This window comes from Oryzias melastigma, linkage group LG7 (assembly GCF_002922805.2).
Source record: "Oryzias melastigma strain HK-1 linkage group LG7, ASM292280v2, whole genome shotgun sequence".
Classification (NCBI taxonomy): domain Eukaryota; kingdom Metazoa; phylum Chordata; class Actinopteri; order Beloniformes; family Adrianichthyidae; genus Oryzias; species Oryzias melastigma.
The window spans coordinates 30,540,306-30,568,215 of NC_050518.1; the positions used below are offsets into that span (position 1 = coordinate 30,540,306).

Below are 27,910 nucleotides of genomic sequence, written 5' to 3' on the forward strand. Positions count from 1 at the left end.
TTGGTTACAGATAAGTTTACTTGAAAAAAAGCGTTAGGGTTGCTTCATGGCTAATTTTCTTTACAGAATGTGATGATTTTCTGCCTTCTTATAGTCATTTCTGCTGCTTCTCTTTTGCAAATTTAGCTCACAATCATCCACACATTTACATGTTAATGGAGGCAACTATTGTGTTTAACCTAACCAACCAGAGACAACCAAATGTTCAGGGCCTTGTCCAAGGACACTGAAGAGTAGAGACACCAACGCGATGTTTGGAGACGACTGAATAAAACAAGAGCTTTCTGTGGCTCCAAAACTGACTAAAAAGTTTGACTCATTTCAAACAACATCAAACTGTTTTATTCATGCTTTAATTATTCTCTCACAGCAGCAGTATTCATTGCTGGTCTTTAACAGAGCTCACACCCGTCTTGTTTTTCAGCTATCATTGACCTATTCACTGCAGATTACCTGGATCAGGTGAGTCCAGATTCTGACTGAATGAGAACACATGATGAGGCTTTACTGCTGACTGGAGTGTGTGAACAAATGGGTGTGACTGGTAGAACATCAGATTTATTAACGGTAGACTAATCAACAATTCATACAAATATATTGTATCATTATTACGATATACTTAAAAAGACCTTGTGAGACTATAGCTGCTTTAGAACCTTTAATTTTTCTAGCCCCAATCATAACTTGGCCTCTTCTGTGTTTCTAGAGGGAAAGTTGCCATTTATCTGCTGTTTAGGCTGTCCAAAGAACAATTTACCCTAACGCTTTGTGGGTTCTAAATACACAATATGTCCAGATTCACAGTTTCTTTTGAAATATTCCCATTGGTCGTCTCAATAAGTCGATTTTGGCTTAAACAAAGTAGAAGCTTAAGTGAAAACTTCAGTCAGTGTGATCCAAAAATGATCTTAATTTTCACTCTTAAAGTCCTTAGAAGTTATTTGAGGCTCTATAGTTAACTTAAACATTATCTGTCTCCATAATTTATCATCAGTTTTTCTCTTCTTTCCCCATCCAGGGAAGTTTTACACAGAACTGTGGAAATTCACAATAGCTGTATTCATAGCAACATCAACTCTGCTTAAAGGTGCATTCACACCAAACGTGCCAGGCGTGGCACGGACGTCAAGTCGACAAAATGCGGTGAGCGCGTCAACCAATCAGGGACTCAGCTTTGGCACCGTGACGTTTTCAGTGACTAGATCAAAGGATAGAAATAAACATTCAAGATGGCCGCTCTATGCGAGGATTTTTGTACTGAACTTTCCTCCATTTTCTCAACCCGCGGGATCCTGAAACTTTCCCAGTTACTGTCGAGAGAAGGTGGGATACACCCTGGACAGATCGTCAGCCCGTCACTGAGCTCATTGAGCTGGATGGACGGCTACGCTAGCTAGCCACCCGGTGGATATCTTAGCGAGCTAGTGAGCTCCGCTCCCCAGGCTTGCAGAGCTAATGGCTGCCGCTGCTGCTCAGGCTCCAGCAGATCTAGCGAGGTCTACTGCCCAGGCTGTGGGTCCCTGAGCAGCAGAGCCTGCTCTGTTTGCCCGCTGGCAGTTAGCTGCCCAGCAGCCCAGAGAGCCGCCGTTGCAGTGCGCAGGATCGCTCTTTTAATGGGCTTATGATGTTTTCTTATTTTCATCAAGATGATAATTAAAAGATCCTCCAGTTTTATTTTTATTTCCCCTTTCATGGGTTAAATCTCAACACACAGACAGATGAAAGTAACGTTTAAATCAATCCTTACTTAAGACTTAAGTACACAAAACCAAGAGAGATCTGAACGATCTGGTGAAAACAAACCCAATGATGTGCTTGTCAGTGCCTCAGTAGAGCTCTGCAAAATATACAAACTCAGGCTACTCGCTCAACGTCATCCATGTTTTCTATGATTTGTCAACAAATGATTCCAGAACAACTTCATTGGTTGCTATACAGGGATGACGCGTCAAGGCTATAACCAGTAAATCTGACATATGTCAAACGAGAGGTGGCTGCCGCGTTTGGTGTGAATGTACCATAAGACCAGACCAAGAGTTAATTGTTTTATTTTGAAAATGATTCTCTCAGACAACAATTAAAGGGCAATATCTGTAAACGTATTTAATATTACTGTACTTTTGGCAGTTTGAAGTTATTTTAGTGACCACTATAGGTTTATGTTCACTGACGGAAGGGTCCAAGCAACTTTATTCATGTAAACTAACACTACTGGAGCAAGAACATGCATCCACTACAATACATGCAGTGCTGACAACAACCTTACTTCCTAGAAAAGGTTGTCGAGATAAAACTTAAAGAAAAAAACATTCAAAAAGTAAATACTAAATGTACAGGTCTCTGAAAATACAGTCAACATTATCAGCGTAATTTCTCTTGTGGGATTAAATGTTCACACTTACGTCGTGGAGAGGAAAGGCAGAATCATACACTCCTTTCGCTATCAAAGTGCTGATTCCTAGAAAAGCGAGAACAGAGACATCAGACAACCCAGACAGAACATTGGATCTTCGTTAGAACTTCACATAACTCTGGAAGCAGGAGTTCATATTTCATTTATGGTCCAACATTTGTATCAACAGCAGTGGTAGCGTATTTGGTTGTCCTTTTATCTAAATGTTTTTTTTGTTTTAGACACATTGGAATAGTGTATTGGGAGGGTCTCATCTTTAGAATAAAAAAAAGTCACTCTCGCACTTAAACCCTAACTTCAACCCTGAGAATGTTAAGACACTGGCTGAGCCAACGTCTTAGAGGTAGATACGAGAGATGGAAAGCTGTGCACATTGACTGTACATGAGAACTGGACTGAGTGACCCCTCCCACTTGGAGTTTCAAACCGGAAGTATCTGCTTTTCCAAGAAGCCAAAATCCTATAGACTTCTATAGAGAAATAAACAACTATTACTCAATCAGTCTACTAATCAAAACAACCATTCTTGTAATGCTTCTTAACTGTAGCGCAAGTTAATCAAGTTATGAGCTGACCAATCAGATGTCTCAATAAAAGTATGTGGTGCCTGCTAGCCCCCATGTCCAACATTCGAAACATTTGACAGATTTTGTGTAGGGTGTCGACTCCAAACAAGCTCACTCCTGACTGGCGAGTGGTCGCCATTGAAACAATGACTCAGACTAACCAATCACTGCTTATTGACATCGTTGCCTGGCTCCCATGTGGTGCCCTCTGTATGACAAAAAACGGTGACTGAATTAATCAAATGTCGTTGGAACTAGGGCTGCCACGATTAGTCGACTAATCGACTATTAAAATAGTCGACGACTAATTTAATAGTTTATTCGTTTTTACTTTATATTATATGGACTCAAAGTGTAGTAAAGTTGAAAGTTATAATGATATTCTGCTAGCTTTATGGACTATTTTGGCATTTATTAAGATTTTTTAGGCTATTTTGGAGTTTAGTTAATATTTCAGCTACATGCTAGCTGTTTTGGCTAATTAAGGATTTTTTTCAGGCTTTTTTAGGCTAATTTGGAGTTTAGCTAACATTTCAGCTGCATGCTAGCTGTTTTGGCTAACCTAGGCTTATTTAAGTTTTTTAGGATAATTTGGCATTTATCTAACATTTTAGCTGACTATCAGCTTCAGCGTTTTTAGCAATCAATTTCAGCATCTTTAGCTATCAACATTAGCATCTTCAGCGGGAAAATTCATCTTACACTAGCATTATCACAAGTAATGCTTTGTATCTAATTTTTAGTTAGTTTAATGCTAATGATGGTTAAGATGCGTGCTTTACATCTAGTTTGCGCATGACCCAATTTGTCGACTAATCGAAAAAATATAATCTGTGATAAGTTGACTGTTAAAATAATCGTTTGTGACAGCCCTAATTGGAACCGAAAGCAAGTCAGTTATTCTCTATCAATGACGTCACACCCACTCAGCCCAGTTCTCAAATATGGTCAATGGCTGTGAAGCGATTAGCTGTAATATAATAATGAACACCCAACATATCCTCATCCACTCAAACCTACAAATGTTCATTCCACCAGCCAGAATCAACCACAACTCCCAGAGGCCTCTGCTTCATTCTTAGTCTGACCCATGAAGTTTGACCCACTTGTGGAGTAGATGGAGCGGAGCATCGGTGGATGTGTGTTCAACACACAAATGAGAATGAAGGGTAAAAAAGTGGAATTTAGAGATGTGACATTCTGTTCGCTGCCCCGCTTCTTGCCCTACAGCTCTGGCGGTGCCCACGGGCCCAGGCCGTCTGCTGTGATGGGCCAGCCAAGCAGACATATGGAGGACGACAGAAATGAAGCCTGTCCCCTTTCTTTATGGGACTGACAAGCCAGATTACGGGGAACACCATAATTATCAAATCCCAAAGGACAACTGTTACTTCCAACGTGGGCGAATAATAGGGACATGACTGTCTCCTACACTCAAAGTTACCTTTGGAAGCTTGACGGTGCTGCTGTCCTTACCAGCCTTGCATAACTTTGCTTACATGACTTGTATGCTGCTGACACTGCTGCTGCAGTAATCATGCACTGTAATTGCTCATGTCCCCCTGGGCCTTAAAGGCTGGAGAAACTGTTAATGAGCCAAGTTTTCTCCTGGGAATAAGTACGTTGCTATAGACTGTTTTCCAAGAAAACGATCACCTGAAAAGAGATTGATGTCATTCGGTCCCTTTATTTGTTACTTTTTAACGGAAAAAACTATCAAGCAGCTGTTGTGTCTGAAGCTTTCAATCAACAATGAATATGTTAAGAATGAGTACATGGATGGGAGAACAATAAAAGAAGTGCTAAGAAGCACAAAAGCTGCTGTTTTTTGTAGAAGCTTTTCCCACTGGGCTGTAAAATTGCAAATATTCACAAGGGGGTTTTGGACCTTTCTCACAATGATTCTCAAAGTCCTAAAAAATCACCTTCAACCACAGCTGGGGCAGAGGTGTCACAAATGGTTTTCAATTTAGTTTTGTGAAGCAGAAAGTGAAAAAAATGGGAATCTACATGTGAGGGGATGGAGATATCCATCCATCCGCTTTCTGAAACCACTGAATCCCTTTTGGGGTCACAGGATTGCTGGAGCCTATCCCAACTACGGTTGGGACAGGTCGGGGAGCACTTTGAATAGGTCACCAGTTTTTTTGCAGAGCCACTCACACATTCACACTTAGTGATTAATTAGAATCATCAATATCACAATTAGGCATGCTTTCGAACTGTAGGAGGAAACCGGAGTGTCCGGAGAAAAGCCACACGTGAACGAGGAGAACATGCAACTCCACGCAGAGAAAAGCAGCTGGGATTCAAACCAGGACCTTCTTACTGTGAGGATGGAGAAACAGGCTGCTCGAGTGTTGTGTGACACTCATGTAGTATTTACGCAGATGTCGGGAGTCAGAGTCCTGTCTCCCCTTTGGTCACCAGCGGGAATCGTCTCCAGAGTACTGAACGCACTACAACTCCCAGCAACCCCGGCGCACACTCCTCAGATGCCTCTCAGCTGACTCTCATTTACCAATCACCCACAGGACCAACACATTCTCATTCCCAACTCGTCACATACTGATGTCTAGTTAAGGACCCGTCCACGTTACTTTTTGACATTTTGGGTGTCCACAACCCTGAGGAAACTGGACCGGTCCTCAGGACGAGACCAGTACCCTAACCCAGTACCGGTACCCTAACCTGCTACCAGACGCAATACCAGACGTAAGACACAGGACCCAATCCTGTACCAGACGCTATACTCAAGGGGAACCGGACCCAGACGTGGTACTGGATTATTGTACTGGTGCACTGGCACTGGAGCTGAAATATTAGCTGAACTCCGAAATAGCCTTAAAAACCTTAATAAATGTCAAAATAATCCAAAAAGCTAGCAAATGCTATTATAAATTTCAACTTTACTACACTCTGACTCCATATAATATAAAGTAACAACTAATTGACTATTAAATTAGTCAACTATTTTTAATAGTCGATTAGATGTCGATCAGTAGTGGCAGCCCTCCAGTCAGCATGTTAAAAAATGAAAAGTTGGGGACACTAAAGATGTTAATTTTTGACGTGGAAGGGTCCTTAACCAAACGTCAATATGTGACGACTTGGGAATGAGAATGTGTTGACAGGATACTTAAGCACCGCACAGAGACTCACTCAGTGCGAAGTATCGTTTGTGTCATTCTGCCTGCACTACCAACCCTGATTTCTGACCCTCCTTCTCCTCTGATAGCGTGCCGCCTGCCCTAACCTTCGCTTGCACCCTGAAAACTCTAGTCTCTATCTGAACCTGATTTAGCTTTGTGGACTTTCAGCTGTGCTTCATTCCTGTCTAAGTTAATAAACCTGCTGCAAGTGGAAGCAGCAGTCTGCCCATTTGTAACAGCAGGTACTGAACCAGAACTACACACATGTGAGGACCAGGAATCCAATACAAATCATTGTTATTCAAAGTGAATCCTGTTGAAAGCTGGTAGACATTAAGAAGATTCCAAATAAAATGGAGTTTATCAATAAGAGTCACAGCAGACTGAACCACCATTCTAAACCCATTCTCCGCTGAGCAAGTTTTAGTCAGATTTAGGAACCAGGTTGTTGGCTCTGAAAAACAGCTTCTGGTCCTTAAAGGTCCTATATCATGCTATTCTTAACCCTTTCAGACTAAACTATATCCATGTATATTATGTTACCTTTGGCACACTAAATGATTTAATGAAGTATGAGTTATTTTCGTGAGCTATTTTCCTGCCTGGAAGTAAGACGCCTGGATCTCTGAGGCACCACATTTTGCTTCTTGTCTGTGACACCCATTTCAAGACATTTTCTAGGCCCTCTCCTCACTTGTATATGTCACAATGTGAGGACACCCTCATTTTCATGGATTGGGAGGGGCTGGTGCTCAGAGGGCAGAATTTTGGAGGAATTTTCAGAGATGTGTGAATGGAGCAAAATACCACTCTGGGGTTGTTTTTTAAGAGGAATTAACATTATAATGCGCCTTAAAGCTCAGAAGTGTTAAATTAGCATGATATAGGACCTTTAAAACAATGTATGATGTAGTATAAGCTTTGTCAGGGTCAAGAAGGAAGAACCTCTGCATGTTGATTAATCTGAACAGTTATGCCTCGTTTCCACTGAGCGGGCCAGACTGGAGTTTTGAGCGTATCTATTACAAAATGGACCTGTTAAGCAGGAATGACTGGTACCATTTCTGGTCCCCCATTGGTTGTAGGTCCGTAGAAAAATGGAATGGACCCTGTTAGGGCGGTGCTTATGTCGTCACATGATGTAACCCATTGATTGGTAGGGCTGGGTATCAAATATAATTTCCAGAAACGATTAGTTTCGATTCAGCCTGAGATTATTCGATTTCAATTTTTTTCGATTCTTCTATTCAATTAAATTTTGAGTTTACACATTTATACACATTTATTTAGAAATACATTAATAATCTACTATATGATTTTACTATATTTGTATTAATCTGATCCAGTTCACATACTGTAAATGTATCAGTGAAATAATGAGATTGTTAATATCATCCAGTGTTACATGGATTCTCTAAAGGAGAAGTTCTAACTAAAATGTTCAGATCATTAACATTGGAAACATTGTTCTGCTTCTCCTGGAGGACGTTTCATATTTTCCACTAGGTGGAGATCGTAATACAGCATTACACCTTATTCAAGAAGAAGAAGAAAGTATGAGGAAAAAATTGTGTTTTAGACCACAAATGGTTACTTTAAAAATATTTCCTTAAAAGAGTTTGTAAAATAATGTCTGTGAGTTTATAAAGATGTTCCTTTAGTCAGCAATGTATTTTTAAGTCGACCGACTGTTAGCATTAGCCGTCATATGGGAAATTCCATGAAACGTTAGCATCAAGCTAGCAGACTTTAGTATCATGTGCCAAATTGATTTATATTTTTATGAATGTATTATTGGTCTATTAAGCTTAAATTGCTTCAAATCGATTAATCAATTTTATTAACCCAGCCCTAGTGATTGGTGGAAAGGTTTTACGACAACAGAAAGTGTATGACCTCCGCTTTTACTGACTCAAAGTCCAAACCGAAAGTTTTGTCCTCTTTTCGGCTGTATTTTTGCACGCAGTTTTCTTGCAAATAAAAATACACTCTTTACATACAGTATTTCCCTTCATTTGTGGTGGTTGGAGACCGGAGACACGAAGAATCCCCAAATACGAAGACACCCCAGCCCACACCCCCACATTGGAGTATTGTTTAACATGAAGTTTTTTTTTCCTTTTTAATTCAGAACAATAGACTGTTCTGCAGTGTAGAGGCCGGCTTCATCCATAATAAACACCTGCTCTGGATCATAATGATCCTCTGTGGTTATCTTTTTCATTTTCCCTCCATTTCTGAGTCAGCTAATGTAGCTTCTCTTTCTCTGTAGTCTCACCGTTTTGATGCACAGCTACATCATCACATGAGCTTTGATGGTCCAATGCTCAATGGGAACGCTCACTTGAATTGCCCGGACCATTCTAAACCGGCCAAGAGGAAACTGGTCTGGTCCGTACCGCTCAGTAGAAAAATGGCAATAGAGACCATGCATCAGCCCAAATAACAGGAAACCTCGACATAGTCTAATAAAACCAACAGGAATCTCAAGACATCTGTGAAACATTTGTGTCATTGAGGTAAACGTGGTTGAGATTTGCTGTTGCTGACGATGAAGATCTCATCAATCCAGTGAATGTTTATTTCTGCACATGATATTGAAAACAGCTTCAAACAGATGGTTCAGCAATCTTTGAAAGTCAGAAAAAAGTTGGAGAGAGGCACAATAAACCCCTACATCCTAACACCTTCTGAGTGATCACCTCTTTTATCCATACAGGTGTATTCATCAAAGGCATTTGGAAAGATGAAGTAACCTAGCATTAAACACAAAACATCAAAGCAACAGCAGCTCATATTTGGCAGATGAGAGTATTAAGGGTACAGTTTATGTCAAACGTTCTGTAAGACTCACTTCCAGCAGGAAACCACACCTCTGTGGAGACATTGGCATATGGTGAATGCATCTAATAGTCAACTGACCGCATGTTTGGTGTGTCTGTTGATGTTTGGCGTCCTCACCTATCGTCTGACATGTCCGCACGCACACTGTACGCCTCAGGATCTCATACACCTGTTGAAGATTCAAGAAGATTACAGCAGAAGTTGAATCTCTTGAATAGAAGCATTCCCATACCACCTTAACTTACTATTCTGCCTCTGGTAGCATTGTCAAAGAACGTGTCTTTAGACGAGATGTTGTACCTGAAAAGGAGAATAAAAGAATGTTTATTAAGACTCAACAACCTTTGGATCAATGTCATTTTACAGTCTATATCTCCTATCAGGACCTTTCTTTACTTTGTCAACTATACAGTTTGTGGTTAATGGTTAGTGTTGAATTATTAAAGAACAGCTTAGAACATTTTTTAAATCTCTACTGGAATTCAGTTTTGGGACTTTTGAAAGAAATGTATTGATTTTAATGAATTTCCTTCTTTTTTTGTATTCTTTATTTGCTGTCCATTTCTCACTGAGTTTTATTTTATGCGATATCTCTTTATTATAACTGAAATATTAGCCTTTAAGAACAGCATTTTTTATAATTATGTCTGAGCAGGACTTTTTTTCTGATTTATGTCCTAAAATAAAGATTTAACAACAACATTTCAAAATGTTGATTGAAAAAAAAACAATATTTGTGATGTAGAAAAAACTCCCAGTGGTTTTCTACATCAGCGCGGAAATGATTGCTCTGCATCAATGGTCCCGCTGACAACTCAGAGGCGAATTTCTAATGAACTCCTGCCACTCTGCAGAAACTATGTCCTAGAAAATTACTGTTTTTTAATTATTATTATTTTGGCTAAAATCTGCATCATTATAATTAAAAGACCATTGGGAGAAATTCTACTACTATCAAAAGATAATCGAAATGGGTCTTTAAACAAATTTCTTGTTTTAGCTTCTAACTACAACCCAATGAGATTGTTCATGTAACCCTCCATCACATTAATCTAAAGGCTGATCTTGATCTCCTGGATCAGATCACACCTTGTTCTTTGTAAAATCCTGCTGCAGACGAGCTGTCTGAAAGTGCTCTGCTTCCTAACAGAATGGAGAGCATCTCTACATGTGTGGGTGGCACCATGTTGCAGTGATCTGCCTGCACGCTTTGCTCTGCAAACACATGTATATTTGCTTAATGGTTAAATCTACATTTCAGATTCTGTCTGCGCGTGTCTGGCTGCCATGTAACGATAAAGTCTGTACCCAAGCTGTCTGAAAAGCCCTGAGACTGGAAGGGGGGGCAGCTCTTACAGGTGAAGCTTGTCCCGGGAGAAGCAGTGAGACAGAAACTTGGTGCTGCAGTGGTCCTGAAGAGACACTTTGGGCTGGAAGGGCTGGTTCAGCTTCCTCCACATGGAACTCATACTGGACCCAAAGCCTCTTTCTTCCTTCAGCTCGTAGCTCTGAAGCAACCATGGAAAGACAGATGACGATGTGTCACTTCTCAATCAAAAAAAAGGTCAAAGTGAAAATAATTCACTGCCTCGACAGAAACATGCGTGTCAGCTGACTGGAGTTTAATTCAAATGTTTCTACTTCAGAGATCTTACCGCCTTGGTGGGAACTCTGATCTTCAGAAACTCAGCCTCTCTGCACAGAACAGGCCAGGGCGCGTGGATCCGAGTGAAACTGGGTCCGTGGGTCTTTACCTGCAAGTAACAAACAGAATTTTACAAACTGAACTTCAATCAAAAGAAAATTAAAAACACTATTAGAAGTAACCCTTTAAAATAACTATACCTTATAGCTAGTTAACAAATGATTCATAATATATTAGTTAATATGCTACGAATGACTTTGTAAACAATAGTTAACAGTTTAAGAACGTATGAATGTTAGGGCTGGGTTAATAAAATTGATTTGAATCGATTTAAGCTTAATAGATCAATAATCAGTTCATAAAAATATGGATCGATTTAACACATAAAGCTAAAGTCCGCTAGCTTTATGCTAACGTTTAATGTAATTTCCCATAGGATGGCTAATGCTAACGCTCAGTCAACCAAAACCTACATTGCTGAATAAATAAAGATCTTTATAAACTCACAGACATAAGTTTTCTAAACCCTTTTAAGGAAATATTTTTTAAAGTAACAGGGGTCTGAAGCCTTTGTCAGTAAAAGAGCCATTTGGGCCTGTTTGGTACTGATCAAAACCTGATTTTTACCCTTTTAGAAAAAATTTGATACTCCTTTGCTTCATTACATTTTCATTTATTAATAATAAATATAAATTATATTTATTTTCGGGCGTGAATAAATATTGAGATAAATTGGAATTTTCTCAAAGTTGTTTTTTAGCCAATTGTTCTCACAGTCTTTTTACTTTCTTAAGATTCAGTTTTTGCTGTGTAGAAAAGTATTCTTAGCTTAATTTCACCTGGAGTTGTGCAGCATTGCATTTAACAGTGAAATATTTTAGATTTTGATAAAACATTCTTGTGAAGCTGAACAGCTGTTTTTCTTTTAGACACACCTGGATGCGGTGTGCCTCAGACCACAGGTTCACAGGCGCCAAATCTTGGCTGTCATCCTGACCCACTCTGATGAACCAGCTCTCCAGCATTGTTCTGCTATTTATTAAAGATAGATGCGGCCTGAAGCAAAGCCTGGGGCGGTACATGCCTCAGCTTTGTTCTTGCAGTCTGTCACCAACAGGTTTTCGTTGAGTTTGTGATAGAATCCAGCACCGTTTGTTCAGACTCTTGAAACAGTGCATGAAATGTTCCCTGGATCCATCTTCTGAAGCGTGTGATGGAGATGCTGTGCAGCGCGAGTGAAAGTTTAGCCAGAAATGAAAGACAGCAGCCAGCAGGGGATGACAGGCGGGTAACCTTAGCCTTCACAGACCCCCAACAGCTCCTAGTAAGAGGGGGGGAGGGCGGGAAAAAAATGAAAGTACCGTGGCCGGCGATGGAAACCTGAACCGGTTTCCCATTCTCCTCTCTGGATTCCTACTCCTCTGAGATCTCTCACTCCCCCTCAGCACCCTCGTCCCTGACAGATATTACTGTAGCTGCTGCTAGACGCTGCTTTAGCGCTTGATTGACTGGCGGTGTGACTCACTGTCTTACTGCTCTTGTATTCCATTACTGCCTCTCTCACAGCTCTGTCCCACACGGGGATCCAGTGAACTTCACCCCTCTTTGAATAAAACACCCTCATGATCGCATAATTGTAGTAAAAAGAAAAAAAGTGTTTATCTTAAATGTTTTACCTGCACCAGAGATCATTTGCACAGGAGAGGAAAAAGTTTGGATTGGATAAAAGACAATGAAGCGTTGCTGTTTTCTGTCACCTTTCAATGAGACGTTGCGTTCACAGCTCTATATTAGGACTTGTTTTATTCAGCAATCACTGTAGCAACTGAGTCTTCCTCTGCCAGGAGAACAGCTGAAGCAGAGAAATGCTTTCACTGATCATCTTTGTTTGTCTGTCTAAAGCATTATGCAAAAAGCTAAAGGCCACGACAGTTGGTGTGGAGTTAAAGAGCAATCATATAAACTGATGGAACTGAATTTTAGAAGAATCTTTAAATCCCTCATTGTTTGAAGATGCCTTCAAGCGGACTTTACAAGTGTTTGGCATGAATAAATGACAGTGATAAAACAATTTCAAAGCAGTTAAGCAAAGAAAAAATATTATATATACTATATATATATATATATATATATATATATATATATATATATATATATATATGAAATGAAAGACAGGAACCAGAAGGTGATAACAGCCAGTTAACCTTAGCCTTCACAAACCCCCCAACTATATATTTACACGCACAACTTCCCCAACCCTAAGCGCCCCCTATAAAGCCACCTTTACTGACTGATCAGATGCTACATGCCCCTAACTACCCCCTTTGCCCCAGCCACCTGGGTCAGAGCTGCATGAGACAAGTTTAGGAAAATTTGTGTTGTTTTTATTTCCATAGCAACCATTTTCCTATTTGGTTGTCTGGAGGTGACGGACACGTCCATGGAATTTTTAGAGGAAAAGGCAAAAGTACATTTTTGGATTTCCTTGGCAACTGAGGTTTGTGTTAACCACAACCACATTCCTAATACATTCATGTTGTGTGTCATATTGTTTTGTTCAGCTTGAGACAGGAATTAATGTCAATTGTCACAATATTTCAGGAAAATAAATGTGCAAGTTGCCATTTTAATGCAAAATCTACTAAACTTTAAAACATTTTTTTTCCCAAATAGCTTTTCAACAATGGCGTATCGTCAAGGCCTGCAAAGCCTTCAGTGAAGGCCTAAAATGATCTGAAAAGAAGTATCTAAATCACTGAGAAATGTTTATATTTGTCCAAAATATATTTTCAATCACTACAACTGTCAGCTTCTCTCACAGCGCTACACCGATGCTGTCAGACTGATTTTTTCACATGAAAGTTTCTAACCAATCAGGTTTCAGACATCACTTGTTGCTAGGTTCATGAAAGTCTGCCTTAGGCTCATACAGTCAGTGCTTCCATCCTCACTTCCATGAAAAACAACACACTGCTGATTAAACCATAGTCATATATGGATCAAACGAGTTGACGTGGATCCAAACAATCAGAATTTGAGTTAGAGTCTCTGTAGCTTCATTTTTTTAGACAAAATTTCAAGATGGCTGTCTCCTCCCAAGGTCAAAGGTCAACAACATTTTTGTCGTGGTTGTTTTATTGTAAAGATATATGCATACAAATGAATTTAAAGCAATTGTTTTTACAGGAAAATAACTTGTGGACTGCTCTCTATAATTGCAGTTGCTCATATAATTTCAGGTGCTTGACTTTAAATAAGTGCCAGCAATAAAACAAATGTAATTCATCCCACACAAACAGCTGATACAAAGACAGATGGATCGCTTCATTTCATTCCAATAAACATATGACTCTTTTGATATGATTAGAAGAGGCAAATATTATTTGTAAAAGATGACCCGTATTAATATAACTTTTATTTTTATTTTTTTAACTGTTAACTGTTTGAACCGTTTAAACCTAGCTCTGGGTCGAAAAAGTAATCAGGCCCTTGCACCACTAGACTGATTAACAACACTTTTGGAAAGCTGAGTTCAATTTGCCTTCCCACAACCACGTCTGATTAGACATCATTTTAATCAGTTTATGTCTGGGTAAGTGAAGCTTATCGATCGGAAGAAAAGCATCTTTGAGACTTTAGAGAACCACTGTGAGATACATACGATGGAGAAAAGCCTCAAACCAGAGTTCAAAATTTCATTCAAATCATTTCAGTGCAAAAAAAAGGAAATAAAGGAAGAATGAGTGGAAGTTTATAGATGTTGGGACATATAAAGCCTGTGTTCTTTTAAAAGAAATTACTTATAAATAAACTTGCACAATACATTGAAGGTTTATTGTCATCATGATATCAGAATCAGCTTAATTGGTAAGGCTGCACGGTGGCGCAGTGGTTAGCGCTCTTGCCTCACAGCGAGAAGGCCCCGGTTCGACTCCCGGCTGGGGAGGCTGTGTGGAGTTTGCATGTTGCATGTGTGGGTTTTCATCGGGGACTCTGGCTTCTTCCCAAAACATGCTTCATCCCCTAGGTATGAATGTGAGAGTGGATATGAGGCCCTGAGACAGACTGGGCAACCTGTCCAGCGTGAACCCCGCCTTTGCCCATCAGCAGCTGGGTTAGGCTCCGGCACCCCACGCGACCCCGACAGGGACTAAGCGGTAAGGAAGATGAGTGAGCTTCATTGGCCGAGTAGTGTATATATATATATATATATATATACAAGGACTTTGGTTCCAGTGTCTTGTGCTCCCGTGTGCATAGTATGACCTAAACTCCAATAAATGTTGACCCTAAATGTTTGCACACAGGCTAAAATTATCTCATGGCAGCATAAAGTATTTAACAAATCAAAAACAGCCAATTTGACAAATCGGATGGAACCCTCTCATAACGTTGACCAATCAGAGGGAGCCATTTACACTATATTACCAAACTCCAAACGATCAGAATCAGGTGTCTTAATCACCTGTTCAGGTCACAGGTGTATAAAATCATCCCTCAGACATGCAAAATGTTTTTATAAACATTAGTGAAAGAATGTTCCGCTCTCAGTGAATTCCGGTGTGGAACTGTCATAAGATGCCACACAAATCCATTTGTGAAACTTCTTAAATATTCCACAATCATCTGTCAGCTCTGTCAACAACATGGAAGAGTTTGGGAACACAGCAACTCAGACAACAAGTGGTCGACCACGTAAACTGATGGAGAGGAGCCAGAGGATGCTGAAGGTCATAGAACAAAGAGGTCATAGACTTTCTGCAGTAAAGTGTTACAAAGCTCCAACCTTTATGTGACCTACAAGTACAAGTACACAGAGAGCTTCATGGAATGGGTTTCCATGGCATCAAGACACATATCAACACGTGAAATGTAAAGCGTGGATTCAGTGGAGTAAAGAACGCCGTCACTGGACTCTAGAGCAGTGGAGACGTCTTCTCTAGAGGGAGGAATCACACTTTTCTATCTGGAAATCTGATGGACCCGTCTGGGTTTGGAGGTTGCAGGAGAACGGGACGTTTCAGACTGCATTGGTGGAGGAGGAATGATGGTGTGGGCTTGTTTTTCAGACCCCTTAGTTCCAGTGAAAGGAACTTTGAATGGTTCAGGATGCTAAAACATTTTGGACAATTCCATGCTCTTGTAGGAACAGTTTGGAGCAGCTCCTTCTTCTTCCAACATGACTGTGACCAGAGCACAAAGCAAGATCTATAAAAACATGAAGGACAGAGTCTGAACTGGCCTGAACCCCATAGAACACCTTTGAGATGAATTAGAGCGTCGACTGAGACCCAGACCTTCTCCACCAACATCAGTGTGACCTGACCAATGAGCTTCTGGAAGAATGGTCCAGAATTCCTAGAAACACTCCTCTGTGGACAGCCTTCCAGAAGAGTTGAAGCTGGAATAGCAGCACTGAGCTCTATGGGTTAGAATGGGATGGACTTCAGTCCATATGTACTTTAGGGAATATAGTGCATTCTAGATGCCTACCTCCTGTGTAGTGGAGGGCCATTTGGAGTTTAATTTAAGGTTTGTTGACTTTAACAAATACAAATGTTGCAGTGAAATGAAAATTATATAATAGCTTTTCATTTGTTAATCTATTTGTTCATTATCACAGATGATATAGTCATCGCTATTTTGGTAGCTAATATTGCACATCGCAAGTCTTCCTTGTATGGTAAAGCTCTGATTATAATATACTCAATGACAAACCCATGTGTGTTGTGACTGGCTGAGCATATGACGATACAAAACTTGTAGCATCACGTTTCTCTTCTATTCTTTCGATCGTTCTTATTTGTTTATTTTTCTTGTTGCACTTTTGGACAATAATGTGTTGTCCTACTAAGAAACTTGAAACTGTTGTGCACTTTAAAAAAATGTTTCTCATTTGTGACGATTTAGTTACATGTTATTAAAAAAATAAGGTCAGAGAAAAGGAAGTAACAACATTTTTGTAAATTTACATCAGAGAATTACTCAAAATATACTTTATTTTGGTAAATCGTGATATACATTGGCATGGTGATATAAATTATTTTATATTGTGATGCACAATTTTTACCTTATTGCCCAGCACTAGTTAAAATACAGTAAATAGTGTGTTATACTACATTTAACCACAATTTCCTCTAACTTTGTCGCTTGAGCTTCTCTCACCCTCTGTCTATGAACTGAACTAATAACTTAGTTCATCACAGACTCAGAAAAGAACATGTTATGTTCATCCAACTTCAAATTTGATATAAAAAATTGTACGAACTGCTTTTTTTAATCATGGGGCCCAAAATTAAGAAATGACCAAGTAATAATTTATGCTCTTAGATTACTTTCTTTATTTTAGGACCCATCTTCTTCCCCGTTTCCATCCTCTGCTTAATCATCATTCGTCTCTTTCAACCTCCTAATCCTCCCTCCTCATCGTTTCTTCTTTTTTTTCCAATCACTCTATCAAAAAGTGGATATAAATACCTATTAGCCTGGAGAAGGTTAATTAGCAGCAGGATTTCCAATTATCTCTTCTCAGTGGGGGGGGTTAACTAGGCCACAGTATCTGGGTGGGAGTGATGGGGGGGTGTCTAGGAGGGTGATCAGAAGGTAGAGGGAACTTTAAGGTGAGTGAAGGAAAATTCAGGTGAAGCAGAAACAAGAGTGTGATGCTTCCTGCTGGATTAACACGTGCAGTGGCCTAAGTTAATATTAGTCTTTTAGAAGGTTCTTTGTAATAGGTTCTAATCTGATCAGATTAGAAGAATGACTTAGATTACACAAGAATTAAAGCATTTTATAGTATGTACACCTCTGAGATATCAGATAAAGAAAGTATGAAGCACCTTATGTTTCTTCTTGATTCAAATTCCCACCACGATTATCGTTGCATCTATTCTCAAGCGTTCCCAGCAGTCTTTTAACGATGATAAATAAAAATAAAAAAACCTGTCTCGTCTTCTAGGACATAGTTTCTGCAGAACTGCAGGAGTTTGTTAGAAATTCGCCTCTGAGTTGTCGAGAGCAACCCTGTCCCCACAAAACTTCCCCGTTGCTGAGCGCTCTCTGTTTAGGCGATCTTCTTCTAGTACACAGGCCTTCACAACCCCAACCTAACATTACCGGTGTCCAGTCGTACAGTCGTACAGTTTAATCCAGATTCCAGCTCACACCACAAAAATGAAGACGTTCAAGGATCTGTTTGCCTGCAAGTGCATGCATCAGAATAGAATGGAGCAGGAAGCTCATGGTCCATCCTGTATGATATATTCACCATCATAAGAAATGCCACATAAAACATCCATCCTTCCGCTCATCTGGGACCGGGTCGTGGGGGCAGCAGTCTTAGCAAAGACCTCCAGACTTCCCTCTCCCCGGCCACTTTCCTTCAGCTCCTCTGGGGGGACCTACTACCTTCCTCTGGTTGAGAACCATGGCCACAGACTTGTAAAGAAACATCAAAAACACTATTTTCGTTGGCGTGGGTCATCAATGCTCCTTTTCACACCAATCACCATGATCTCTGGTGGGGCACTCTTTCCACACTTACCAATTCCATCATGGATTTCGTTTTATCTACAAAACAATTCTGAATAAAACTCCAATGTATCTGTCATCTCTCCTCTACTTTACTCACAGCTTCTATCACAATAGGTCAAGCAAATTCTTCTTTCCAACACCGTTCACTGTTGTTGTACGTTTCCCTTTTTTCTACAAATAATTGTATCGAATTGTCTCTTTGTTCAGTAGTCTTCATCAGGTTGTTGTCGATACTTGTTCCTGCTACTGAAGCTAACCATGTCATGTATTTCTGTTCTGTGGTTGTTGAGTATGTACTGTGTTTTTGTGTTTGAGCCTCTTGACCGGGTTTTGTTAGTCCTCAGAGGTTGTTAGTCCTCAGAGGTTGTTCGGATGGATGGATGGATTGGATGCATGGATCCATACATTTGAACACACAGCCTTGAGTATTTCTGCACTCTGAGATGCATCTCGAAAGGCTATGAATATTTGTCACTTTTTACAAACTGAAAGAAAATATGCAAATGAGTAACACCACTTGGAAACACACTTTGAGTCATCCTGCAGTGGAATTGCACCAATGCTGCACAAATTCTACGCAAGATCCCAAACTAAAGCACAAAACCAGATTATTGTGGGTGCTTCCAATCAATCACAGTTGAGTTTCCTGCATATTGATCGATGCAATGTTATTTTATAATATTTGTACGATTAGAACACTAGAAACTATTTTAACACAAAAAAAGCATACAGGCATTCTGCCTTCTTCTGGAATGTTTAATTTCCCTGAATGATGCCTGATGGAAAAACACAAAGGTAATTATAAACTGTTCTTTCAAACTGTGGTGTAAAACCTTAATTTGTGGAATCATGTTTTGAAGCCTTGAGCTTCATTACTGAGTTTATGTTACAGAGTGCATTAAACCAAATTGATATACTTTTGGAGTATTGACTGATCTCCTAAGGACCATAGATAGATGGTCATCCACCCATGAACCCCTCTGAAATGCTACCAACTCCTTCCAGGAATCCAGAAAAAAAAACGATTTTAGGTCATTTGATCAAAGGGGAACACTCAATGAGTGAAAGCATTTTTCTTCCAAAAGGTTCTTATGGCTGCTTATAGTATGATCAGAGTGAGTTACCATGGAAACATGGCTTCCTGAACTGCGGGCCCCCTCATACATGCTTGAAGCTAAATTTATCCCATTTCCTGGTATGGATTAATAGGATTTTTGTTTTCAAAAATTGGAGGGTTCAGCACAGACCTGACTTTTCCACTTCTTGAATGAAGATGCTTCTTTGCTTTAATTAAAAGAGACCGCATGTCCCTAAGAGACCAGAGGTCAGCTCATTAACCCTCAGGCAGTCAACAAGTTGAGTCACCATGGTAATCCTGGGAACTAATTAATCTGAAGTCAAACAGGTTGGATGCAAGCAGGTCACTTAAGATCAGCAGTTTTTTTCCAAACAGGAGATGGTCCTTTGTACTAATATAAGTATTTGTTCATTCCAGTTCCTGTATCGAAATACCCGGATACTCGTTCTCAAAGATGTGATTCTGAATTCAGGTGAGATGTAAGATTTCCAAATCTTTATAATTATAGTAAAGTATAGTAAAATACACTTTAAGCAACGTAATTATCACTCTAAAATACAGACTTTTTAAAATGTTTTAAGCATATATATATACTCAATTAAACTAAACGCATATTCTGCCGTCACCTGTAACCTGTCAGCTTGTTGATGAAAAAACATAAAATGAATATGAATTTAGAAATATTACAAAATCTTGTGATTTATTATGTATCATGACTGCATGAAGGAGAAGCCGTACCAGAATGTTTTTTGTTATTTCCTCTAAATATGAAATTTTCATGCTCTGTTTGAATTCTGTAACGTTTTTTTTCCTTTGCTCCTGTGCAGGCAGCTGCCTGCACTTCAGTAATTAAGTTTTGTATATTTAAGGTTCTCTACTGAAGCTCTCTGTTTTGGTTTGTTTTGTTTCCTGAGCCTTATCAAAAACTGAAACCACTTGGTCTCAGCCACAATTGTGACTCTGCATCTGGGTTTCCTAACTGAGATAGAAAAGAAGAAAAACAGAAACACTTGTCAGTGTGAAGCAGCAGAGATGTTTTGTTTATTGCTGAAGTTGACAGAAAAACTTTGGAGTGTGACATTGTTTGAAGTCCCACTTTAACCATCTTTTGTGAGAGTGTTCACGCTGCTCTTTTAATTATGATTATGCCATTTTTAGCCAAAATCAAAAACGTGTCTTTTTTTCTTAAAAGACATAGTTTCTGCAGAGTAGCAGGAGCTCATCAGAAATTCACCTCTGCATTATGAGAGGGACTGTTTCCATGGAAGTAGCCCTTCATTGACATCCCAGCATTCCTTTGTTTACCCTCTTCAGTGAGCATTCAGCTCCTTGCTAACATTAGCGTAGCTAAAAAGAATAGGTTAGCATAGGGCTGGACAATATGGATTCTTATTTTTTTTATACTATGATATACTTTTTTTCGTAATGTGTGATAACAGTATATCATGATATAAATCAAATTTCAACAGCTCATAAGAGAAATGTGTTATCATCAGCAGGTTATTTAGATTGAAATATTTCTTTCCTATCACACTAAACACAGCCCATGAACTGAAGGAACACGATGCCACTTTTTTTTCAGATAACTAAGAAAAGGCATATATGCCATATATATATATATATATATATATATATATATATATATATATATATATATATATATATATATATATATATATATGAAAAATCTTAACTGAAGGTAAAATATTCAAAAGAGGACATAAATAGAACAGAACACTAAATTTACACTTTGTCAACATCCTGTGAATAAGCTCGGAACTAAAAGCAAATTTGTTGTTTTTACTGGAGAATTGTTGTTTATTTCAGTCTGAGCATGTTTGGTGCCACTGCTTCAGGTGATAATGAAATACGCCTTCTGCACTATTTGCAGTGAACATTACTCTGTTTTTTTTGTCAGATTTTGAATAACTTTAATCCTTCCACACACAGGCTGTAATTTAATTTTAGAGTCTGCAGCTTTAGGGGCGGGACATTTCAGCTAAACATCTGGCAGGTCACAATTTTCAGTGTAACACCGGCTCTGTAGTGCTACAGATGCAGCTAAAACACAGTGGATTCAAGTGTAAGCATGCGGTCAGACGGTGAAGGAAGAGAGGACAAATGTAGTGACTGACGCTCTGAACTTTTACTCGCCAAAGAGGAGAGAACACTCGCAAGTAGCGAGTGTTTTTTTTTTTTTTGGATCCTTCAAAATAAGAGTCTATTGCTAATTTCATATGGAAAACAAGTTCTATCGCGATAAATATTGTTTTATCACCCAGCCCTGGGTAAGCAATACTAGAGATATCCAGGTACATTTATACAAGTACATTGAAATAATTTCATTATTTCAATAATGAAATACACAGAAATTGCTTTTTAATCTGAAATTATTTTTATAAATATCCTTCATGGGAAAAATGCTACAAGATCATGTTAAAAACACCAATAAACAGGATTTTTATTGGTGTGGGTCTTTAAAGTAAAACATTTTGCTTCTTTCTTTCAAAATCCTTGTGTTTTTAACTGTTGTGTTTTGTTGATTTTGATCTCCTGCTCTAAATAAAGGTCTGAATGATGGTGATTAAGCACATTTAGTTTTTTAACATCCAGTTAAAAACATGTATAGAGCTTACATTCCAACATAATATATCAAACAGTAAGAATGATGGATTGGTCTGTGAATCGTTGATCTTGATTTAATGAATTGAATCGGATCACCATCTTGCTAACGCGTCTAATGCCAAGCCCAAGACCTCATTGGTGTTCCCTCCTGACCAGGCTTTGTGCCTTTCCAGAGGGGATCTCCTTAACCAAAGCAGGAGCGGGTTTGGATGTTTGCCTGTGACTCTGCCTGCATGAGTGATGAAGATCGACTCATCTTGTTTTCCAGCTGGCTCTTTAAGGACTGACTTCCATAACAACTTCCCTCCCGGGTTTCTTCTGGGTCGACCATCTGTAATTTGTGCTCAAAACTACAGAGTTAATTGTTTTGTCTGATAAATTGCAGTAGAGTGATTACACATTCAACTTGGTATTTTCCTTATTTTAATTGTCTGAATTTGGATCGTCTCTGCATTTAGCAGCTTTTGAAAGATGTGCAATGTACTAAACAGTTTATGCAAATGAAGGATCTATTGTTTTCCTCTGTGGCATTTAATCTATCTGAATATCTCGTTATCTTATTCATTTGAACATATTCCAGATGAATAGGACTAAATGTGCCAAGCATACACAAACTGTAGTGATTTGCTGTAAATAATATTTGGCATAATTATTCATTCATTAAATAGTAGCAACATTTTTTGATCTCCCTCCAAAAAAGAAGCAACATAATTTCTATGAAAACCCTTTTGCCATCCACCACATCCCAGCTAATCCATCTGATACAGGATCATCTTTAGCAAATTAAAATGACCATCTTTTACTACAAAAAACAAAGGTTTTATTATCTGCGCCTCCAATGCAGTCATAAAATGGTACTTGTGTGATTTTATTGTAATAAGTGGGCAGTAAACATCAGATACTATCACTACCTGTTTGCCAGAACCTCCTACAACCACATTTGCAAACATTTGGATGGTTGTAGTGATGACTTTCCCTCGTTGGTGAAAGTGTGAAGAGCTCGATGTTCACACGAAACGCTTCAAGATTCTAACGGCGATTTGATTCAGCCCTGATTTCAATAGAGGAGACAAAGATGCCAGTCAGCTGATGCCCCCCCGGCTGAGTCTCCATGACCATCACGTCAACAATCTGATTAATACTAGCCTGAGGACGACGCTGCCAACTGGCTGCCAGCCAACACGCAGAGACCTATGCAGCCACATTTATCTGGCAAACAAGCGTTAGGTCCACATGCTAACACGTTCAAGACCCACTCAATCTTGTTATTAATTATTATTCTTGTTGCATTTTTCTGATATATACAAGTATTTATGATTAAAACTGGGATGAACCAAGAGCAGGTTTACATTCTCTCCTAGCTTAAAGCTTCACAAAACCACAAGCTAACATTAGCGGTTCCACAAAAATGAAGAGAAATATCAAGATATGCAGTCATACGTTTTTGATTCCAGCTCAGATGAGGAAAACAAAGATTCATCTATAGGTGGATGAATGTAGCAGATTGTCGTTTGTATGAAACAACCACAATCTTCTGCATTTTTTTCCATCAGCTCCTGATCCATGACGAAATACCACAAGAACATGATAAAAAAAAACAATTTTTAATTGGAGTGGATCTTTAAGCCAAAATCAAGATGTTGAAAGATTAAAGTTTCTTTTGTTTCATGGTTTGTCTAAACCAGGGATCTGTAACCTTTAACAGTAGAAGAGCCTTTATGGTCTCATTTTCTACTGATCAAAACCTAGAAGGAGCCGCATAGTCTTAACTTTAGCCTTTAAAAAGTTTGGATTTGGGTTCATGACCTTCTTTTTTTTTAATAATGAATATGAATGTCTATTTTTTGGCACAGACAAAAGCAAAAAAATATAAAAAGGACCTAGCATCTCTCAAAACGTGGTTTTAGTTTTTTTTTTTCATAACCAATGTTGTACAAGATAAAATCTGCTCTAAACTCACAAAAGATCAAACTTTTTACCAAAGTTCAGCTTTTCATATAAAATCTGTTCATTCTGGAGGTAGAGTTGAACAAACAAGACGTCTTCAGGTCAACAGGATGTAAAAACCTACATAGTTTATCATCTATGTGAACCTCAGACATCAATTTATACATTTAACTCATCTAAATTAAATAATTGCTAGTTAAGTAAAAAGTTAAAAAAAGTGTGTGTGTGTATAAATAAAAAAATAACTAAGGTAAGACGAGATGAAATAATGCTTTTTTTGATGCATCATTGGGGAGAATCACTTGCTATAATTACTATCCTAAAACCAATTAAGTAGACTGTAGTGAGAAAGCCGTTCCAGCCAAATGTTGATCACCACTTTTCAGGTCAAATGTGAAATGCTTTGTGTTTCTCTGTGCAGCACTTACAGAGTCAAATGCCACGCGGTGACATGTGGACGTCCACTTGCCAAAAGCCAAAGCGGAACAAACGGCACACGGAAGTCTCCACTTAAACACAAACAAAGCGAGTGCCGTTTTGGTCCAAACATAATGACCCGTTTCAGGCCAGATTAGTAAATCAATGCAAAGAGGTCGGCACAACAGCTGTGTTGGCTTCAAGGGCAAGAATTCAAATCTGCCCCCTCAGATCAAACCGGCTCTCGTTTTAGCACCAATTCAAATACACAGAAGCCCAGACGTGGGAACGTGCACCTTCTACAACAAAATTTCAATGACAAAACAGCAAAGATGAAACAAATTTCATCAAAGTTGGAACCTATTTTTTTCCTAAATAAATGAGCACAAAAAAAGCACAGATTACGATACGTAACTTCTCTGAGGGGTTTCGTAGGGTTCAGCTTCATGTCCAGCAGCTGAAGGACATTTCCTCCTGTAAAAACTAAGTTGTAACCGTAATAGCCAGAGTAAGTGTTGTAACACTGGAAGTAAACATTGGTGCTTGAACGTTTCTGCTGTTGTTCCTAGATGATGTAACAAGGCTTCGTGACTCACCAGGCTCCACTTGCCTCCAGCCATTGTTCAAGTGTGCAGGCCTGGTGCTGCATGTAACACATAGTGGTTTTTTGTGCGTAGAACTTGGGTAAAAATCATTCTTTGACATTTCTTTTTTCTTTGTATTATCCTATCACATTTTACTGCAGTTTGGAGACTTTTCGTCAGTTTGTTCTTAGTTTTCAAAATGGTAGTTCTGAGGTGATTACAATTGTTACAAGTAGTTTTGTCATTCCTTGTTTTATTTAACAGCTCGGAGAAGTTTAGCAGAAGGGACTGACACAATTAGCCAACTAATCGATGACTAATTAACTATTAAAATAGTCGACGACTAATTTAATAGTCGATTAGTCTTTACTTTATATCATATGGAGTCAGAATGTAGTAAAGTTGAAAGTTATAAGAGCATTTTTCTGCTAGCTTTTTGGACTATTTTGACATTTATTAAGGATTTTTAAGGCTAATTTGGAGTTTAGCTAATATTTCAGCTACATACTAGTTTAGGCTTTTTTCAGCGATGAGCTTCAGCATTTTTAGCCATCACTATCAGCATCTTCAGCTATCAGCACTAGCATCGTCAGCAGCCAAATTCAGCTTACAGCGTTCACACTAGTATTATCACAGGTAATGCTGTATATCTAGTTTTCAGTTAGTTTAAAGCTAAAGATGGTTAAGACTTTGGCTTTACATCTAGTATGTGCATGACCAGATTAGTCGACTATTAAAATAAAAATTTTAGCAGCACAACTTAGCAGACAAAATTACATCCTGGACTGCCAGGACCAGGTCGTTTTCTCAATTCATCTTTCCTACAGTGCACGGGTTTGAACAAGAATGTTGCCCCCACCACAAACTTCAAAACTCACCACCAGCGTGTGAATGTGTCTGTGACTGTGAAGCTTTGGGCCCTCGAAGGAGGGTAGAAAGCGCTATACAAGTAGAGGCCATTTAAATACTCTCCATAAAACGCAAGATAACATCGGGTCATTAATAACAATACAATCCGAAGGATCTGGAGGGCCGGATCTGGCCCTCGGGCCTTGACTTTGACCCATGTGACTTTGGCGACTATTGTAGTGGATCTTTGACATTTAACATCATAGATTTGTTTAAAGGTGCAATGATCTTAAGATTTATATCAGCCTGAAGTGGCATCTCTAATCTGAAAGGCTTTGACTAAATACTAAATGTGTAAAACAGTTTTGTATGGAGGGTAAGCAGAGCAGACCAGTCATTGCAGACTGGAACACAATGGCTTTTGTTTCTCATGAAACTCAAAATATGAAAAAAACACTAACAACACACTGCAAGCCACTTCATGGCTTTAATAAAAGTGACTGCTTTGGTGTTGGCAACATGTTGAGTTGCTCCCACCTCCATTCTGTACCATCTGACCAAGAGTTGTATGTAGGCGCTGTCTTTAAATAGAGTTTAGGAAAATTGAGTTTGAACTTTGTGTGCTTGTGGTTCTGACATGATGGAGAGTAAGAGAAGATGCCTTAAAAAAAGACTTTAGCAGCACCAACCTCTTTTTCCCTCTCGATCTCAAGCCCCGCCTCCAGCAGGTTGGTCTCAAACTCTTGTCTGATCAGGTGCATCTCTTGGTCAACGGGCTCCATGGGCTCGCTTCCTTTTGCGCTGCCAAGTTCCATGAACACCTCGCCGACGCTTGCCGCCTCCCCTCCCGGAATGTCCCCCCCTCGTCCCGCCGCTGGATCCGAGCTCGTTGCTGGAGGAAAGTTGCCATTGGAGACAACAGACAGCTGGTCCTGAGAAACAGAGCCGCTGACGAGCGAGCGTATGGAGCTGAGTCGACGATGATGGAAAACCAGGACGTAGTCGACTTTCCGCTTGCCATCACAGAAGTACAGGCCTTCGCTTCTTACTTGGGGGCTTGGAGGGGCTCCCATGACCTATTGGGAAATTAAAAGCAGATGAAAAATAGGAGGTAATAAAACAATGACTTCTACAACAGGGGATGCTCATCAGAAGTTTTTAGAAGACCGCACACACAGCACCTTCAAGCAGCACTGGGGTTATGTAATAGCTGTTTGAATGAACTTAAACGACTGCAGTGTCAGCACAAGCAAACACAAGTGGCTTTTGGCAGGTTCTCAAAAACAATGAAGTGAGAACCTCCAGCAGCAGAGTGGGCAGTGAGCTCACCTTTGGCTGTTTTAGTCTTTATTTAGACCGAGAGGAAAGTATAGAGGGAGACGAAACATGGAGGAACGCAAAACAGAAAAGCTATACATGCATGACGGATCCTTCTGACTAAAGCTGTGCGAAAAAGAAAAGTTTGTGGCATAACTGCAAAACAAGCTGGTTTATCTTTATAAATAAGACTCAGTCGCAGATAAAAAAAATATACAAAACCAGTTTCACCTTAGATTGGTACTGCATCTTGGGTGCAGGACTATCAGAGCTATTAGGGTCATCAGTCTCTTGATAGTTCAGAGTAAGAGGAATTTGTTTCTTATATTCAATCTGTTTCTGGAGAAATGGGAGTAACGTTGAAATCTATGACAATGGGGGTTTAAACATGTTCTTGTCGCATTTGTCTGATAGACGAGATACAAAAAGAAAATAAAGCTCAAAACTTGCATTTCTCAGTTTTTCTTGATTCAAATCTTAAATCAGGACAGACAAAAATCCTGTTGGAAGAAGTGACGGTCCTGGATGTGTACGACAGTAGGAGTTTTACACCGTTTGATAGGCTCTACATTAGCAAAGTAACTTTCAGGTCTAAGCTCAGTCATGACAATTAGATTTAAAATTTTCTACCTTGATGTTTTGACAAGCTACAAGGATGAGTGACGAAACAAACAGTCATGACTCAACTTTAAGACCACATCACCAGATGAAGGAGAACCTTCACTGATGTAAACACTTCTAAGGTGTAATGTCATAAAGCTCATCTGGCAGCAAATTTAAGGACATTTTATTGACTGGTTGCTTTGAAATTTAAATAATTCTGACAAAAAAACATTTACAACAAATACAGAAGCTTAAAAACCATTATGTGTAGACTGTCAGAATTCTGGGAAATTAGTGGTATACTAATATTGTACTGGGCCGTAACTACCCACACAAT

General features: G+C 39.2%; 1 protein-coding gene across 6 annotated transcripts in view; it reads right to left on the minus strand.

Moving 5' to 3' along the window:
* ano2b (anoctamin 2b) overlaps positions 1 to 27,910 on the minus strand; it is a 91,678-nt gene that overhangs the window by 58,142 nt on the left and 5,626 nt on the right. For 3 of the 6 annotated variants that reach the window (XM_024293305.2, XM_024293309.2, XM_024293306.2), the window contains exons 2-7: positions 26,343 to 26,729; positions 10,631 to 10,729; positions 10,332 to 10,483; positions 9,221 to 9,275; positions 9,054 to 9,144; positions 2,403 to 2,458 (exon numbers count right to left, since the gene is read on the minus strand). In XM_024293305.2, coding sequence (XP_024149073.1) covers positions 2,403 to 2,458; positions 9,054 to 9,144; positions 9,221 to 9,275; positions 10,332 to 10,483; positions 10,631 to 10,729; positions 26,343 to 26,729 — 840 coding nt within the window. Of the gene's footprint in view, positions 1 to 2,402; positions 2,459 to 8,985; positions 9,007 to 9,053; positions 9,145 to 9,220; positions 9,276 to 10,331; positions 10,484 to 10,630; positions 10,730 to 26,342; positions 26,730 to 27,910 lie in introns of all 6 variants that reach the window. The other 3 variants (XM_024293307.2, XM_024293308.2, XM_036212973.1) reach the window with 2 other exon arrangements.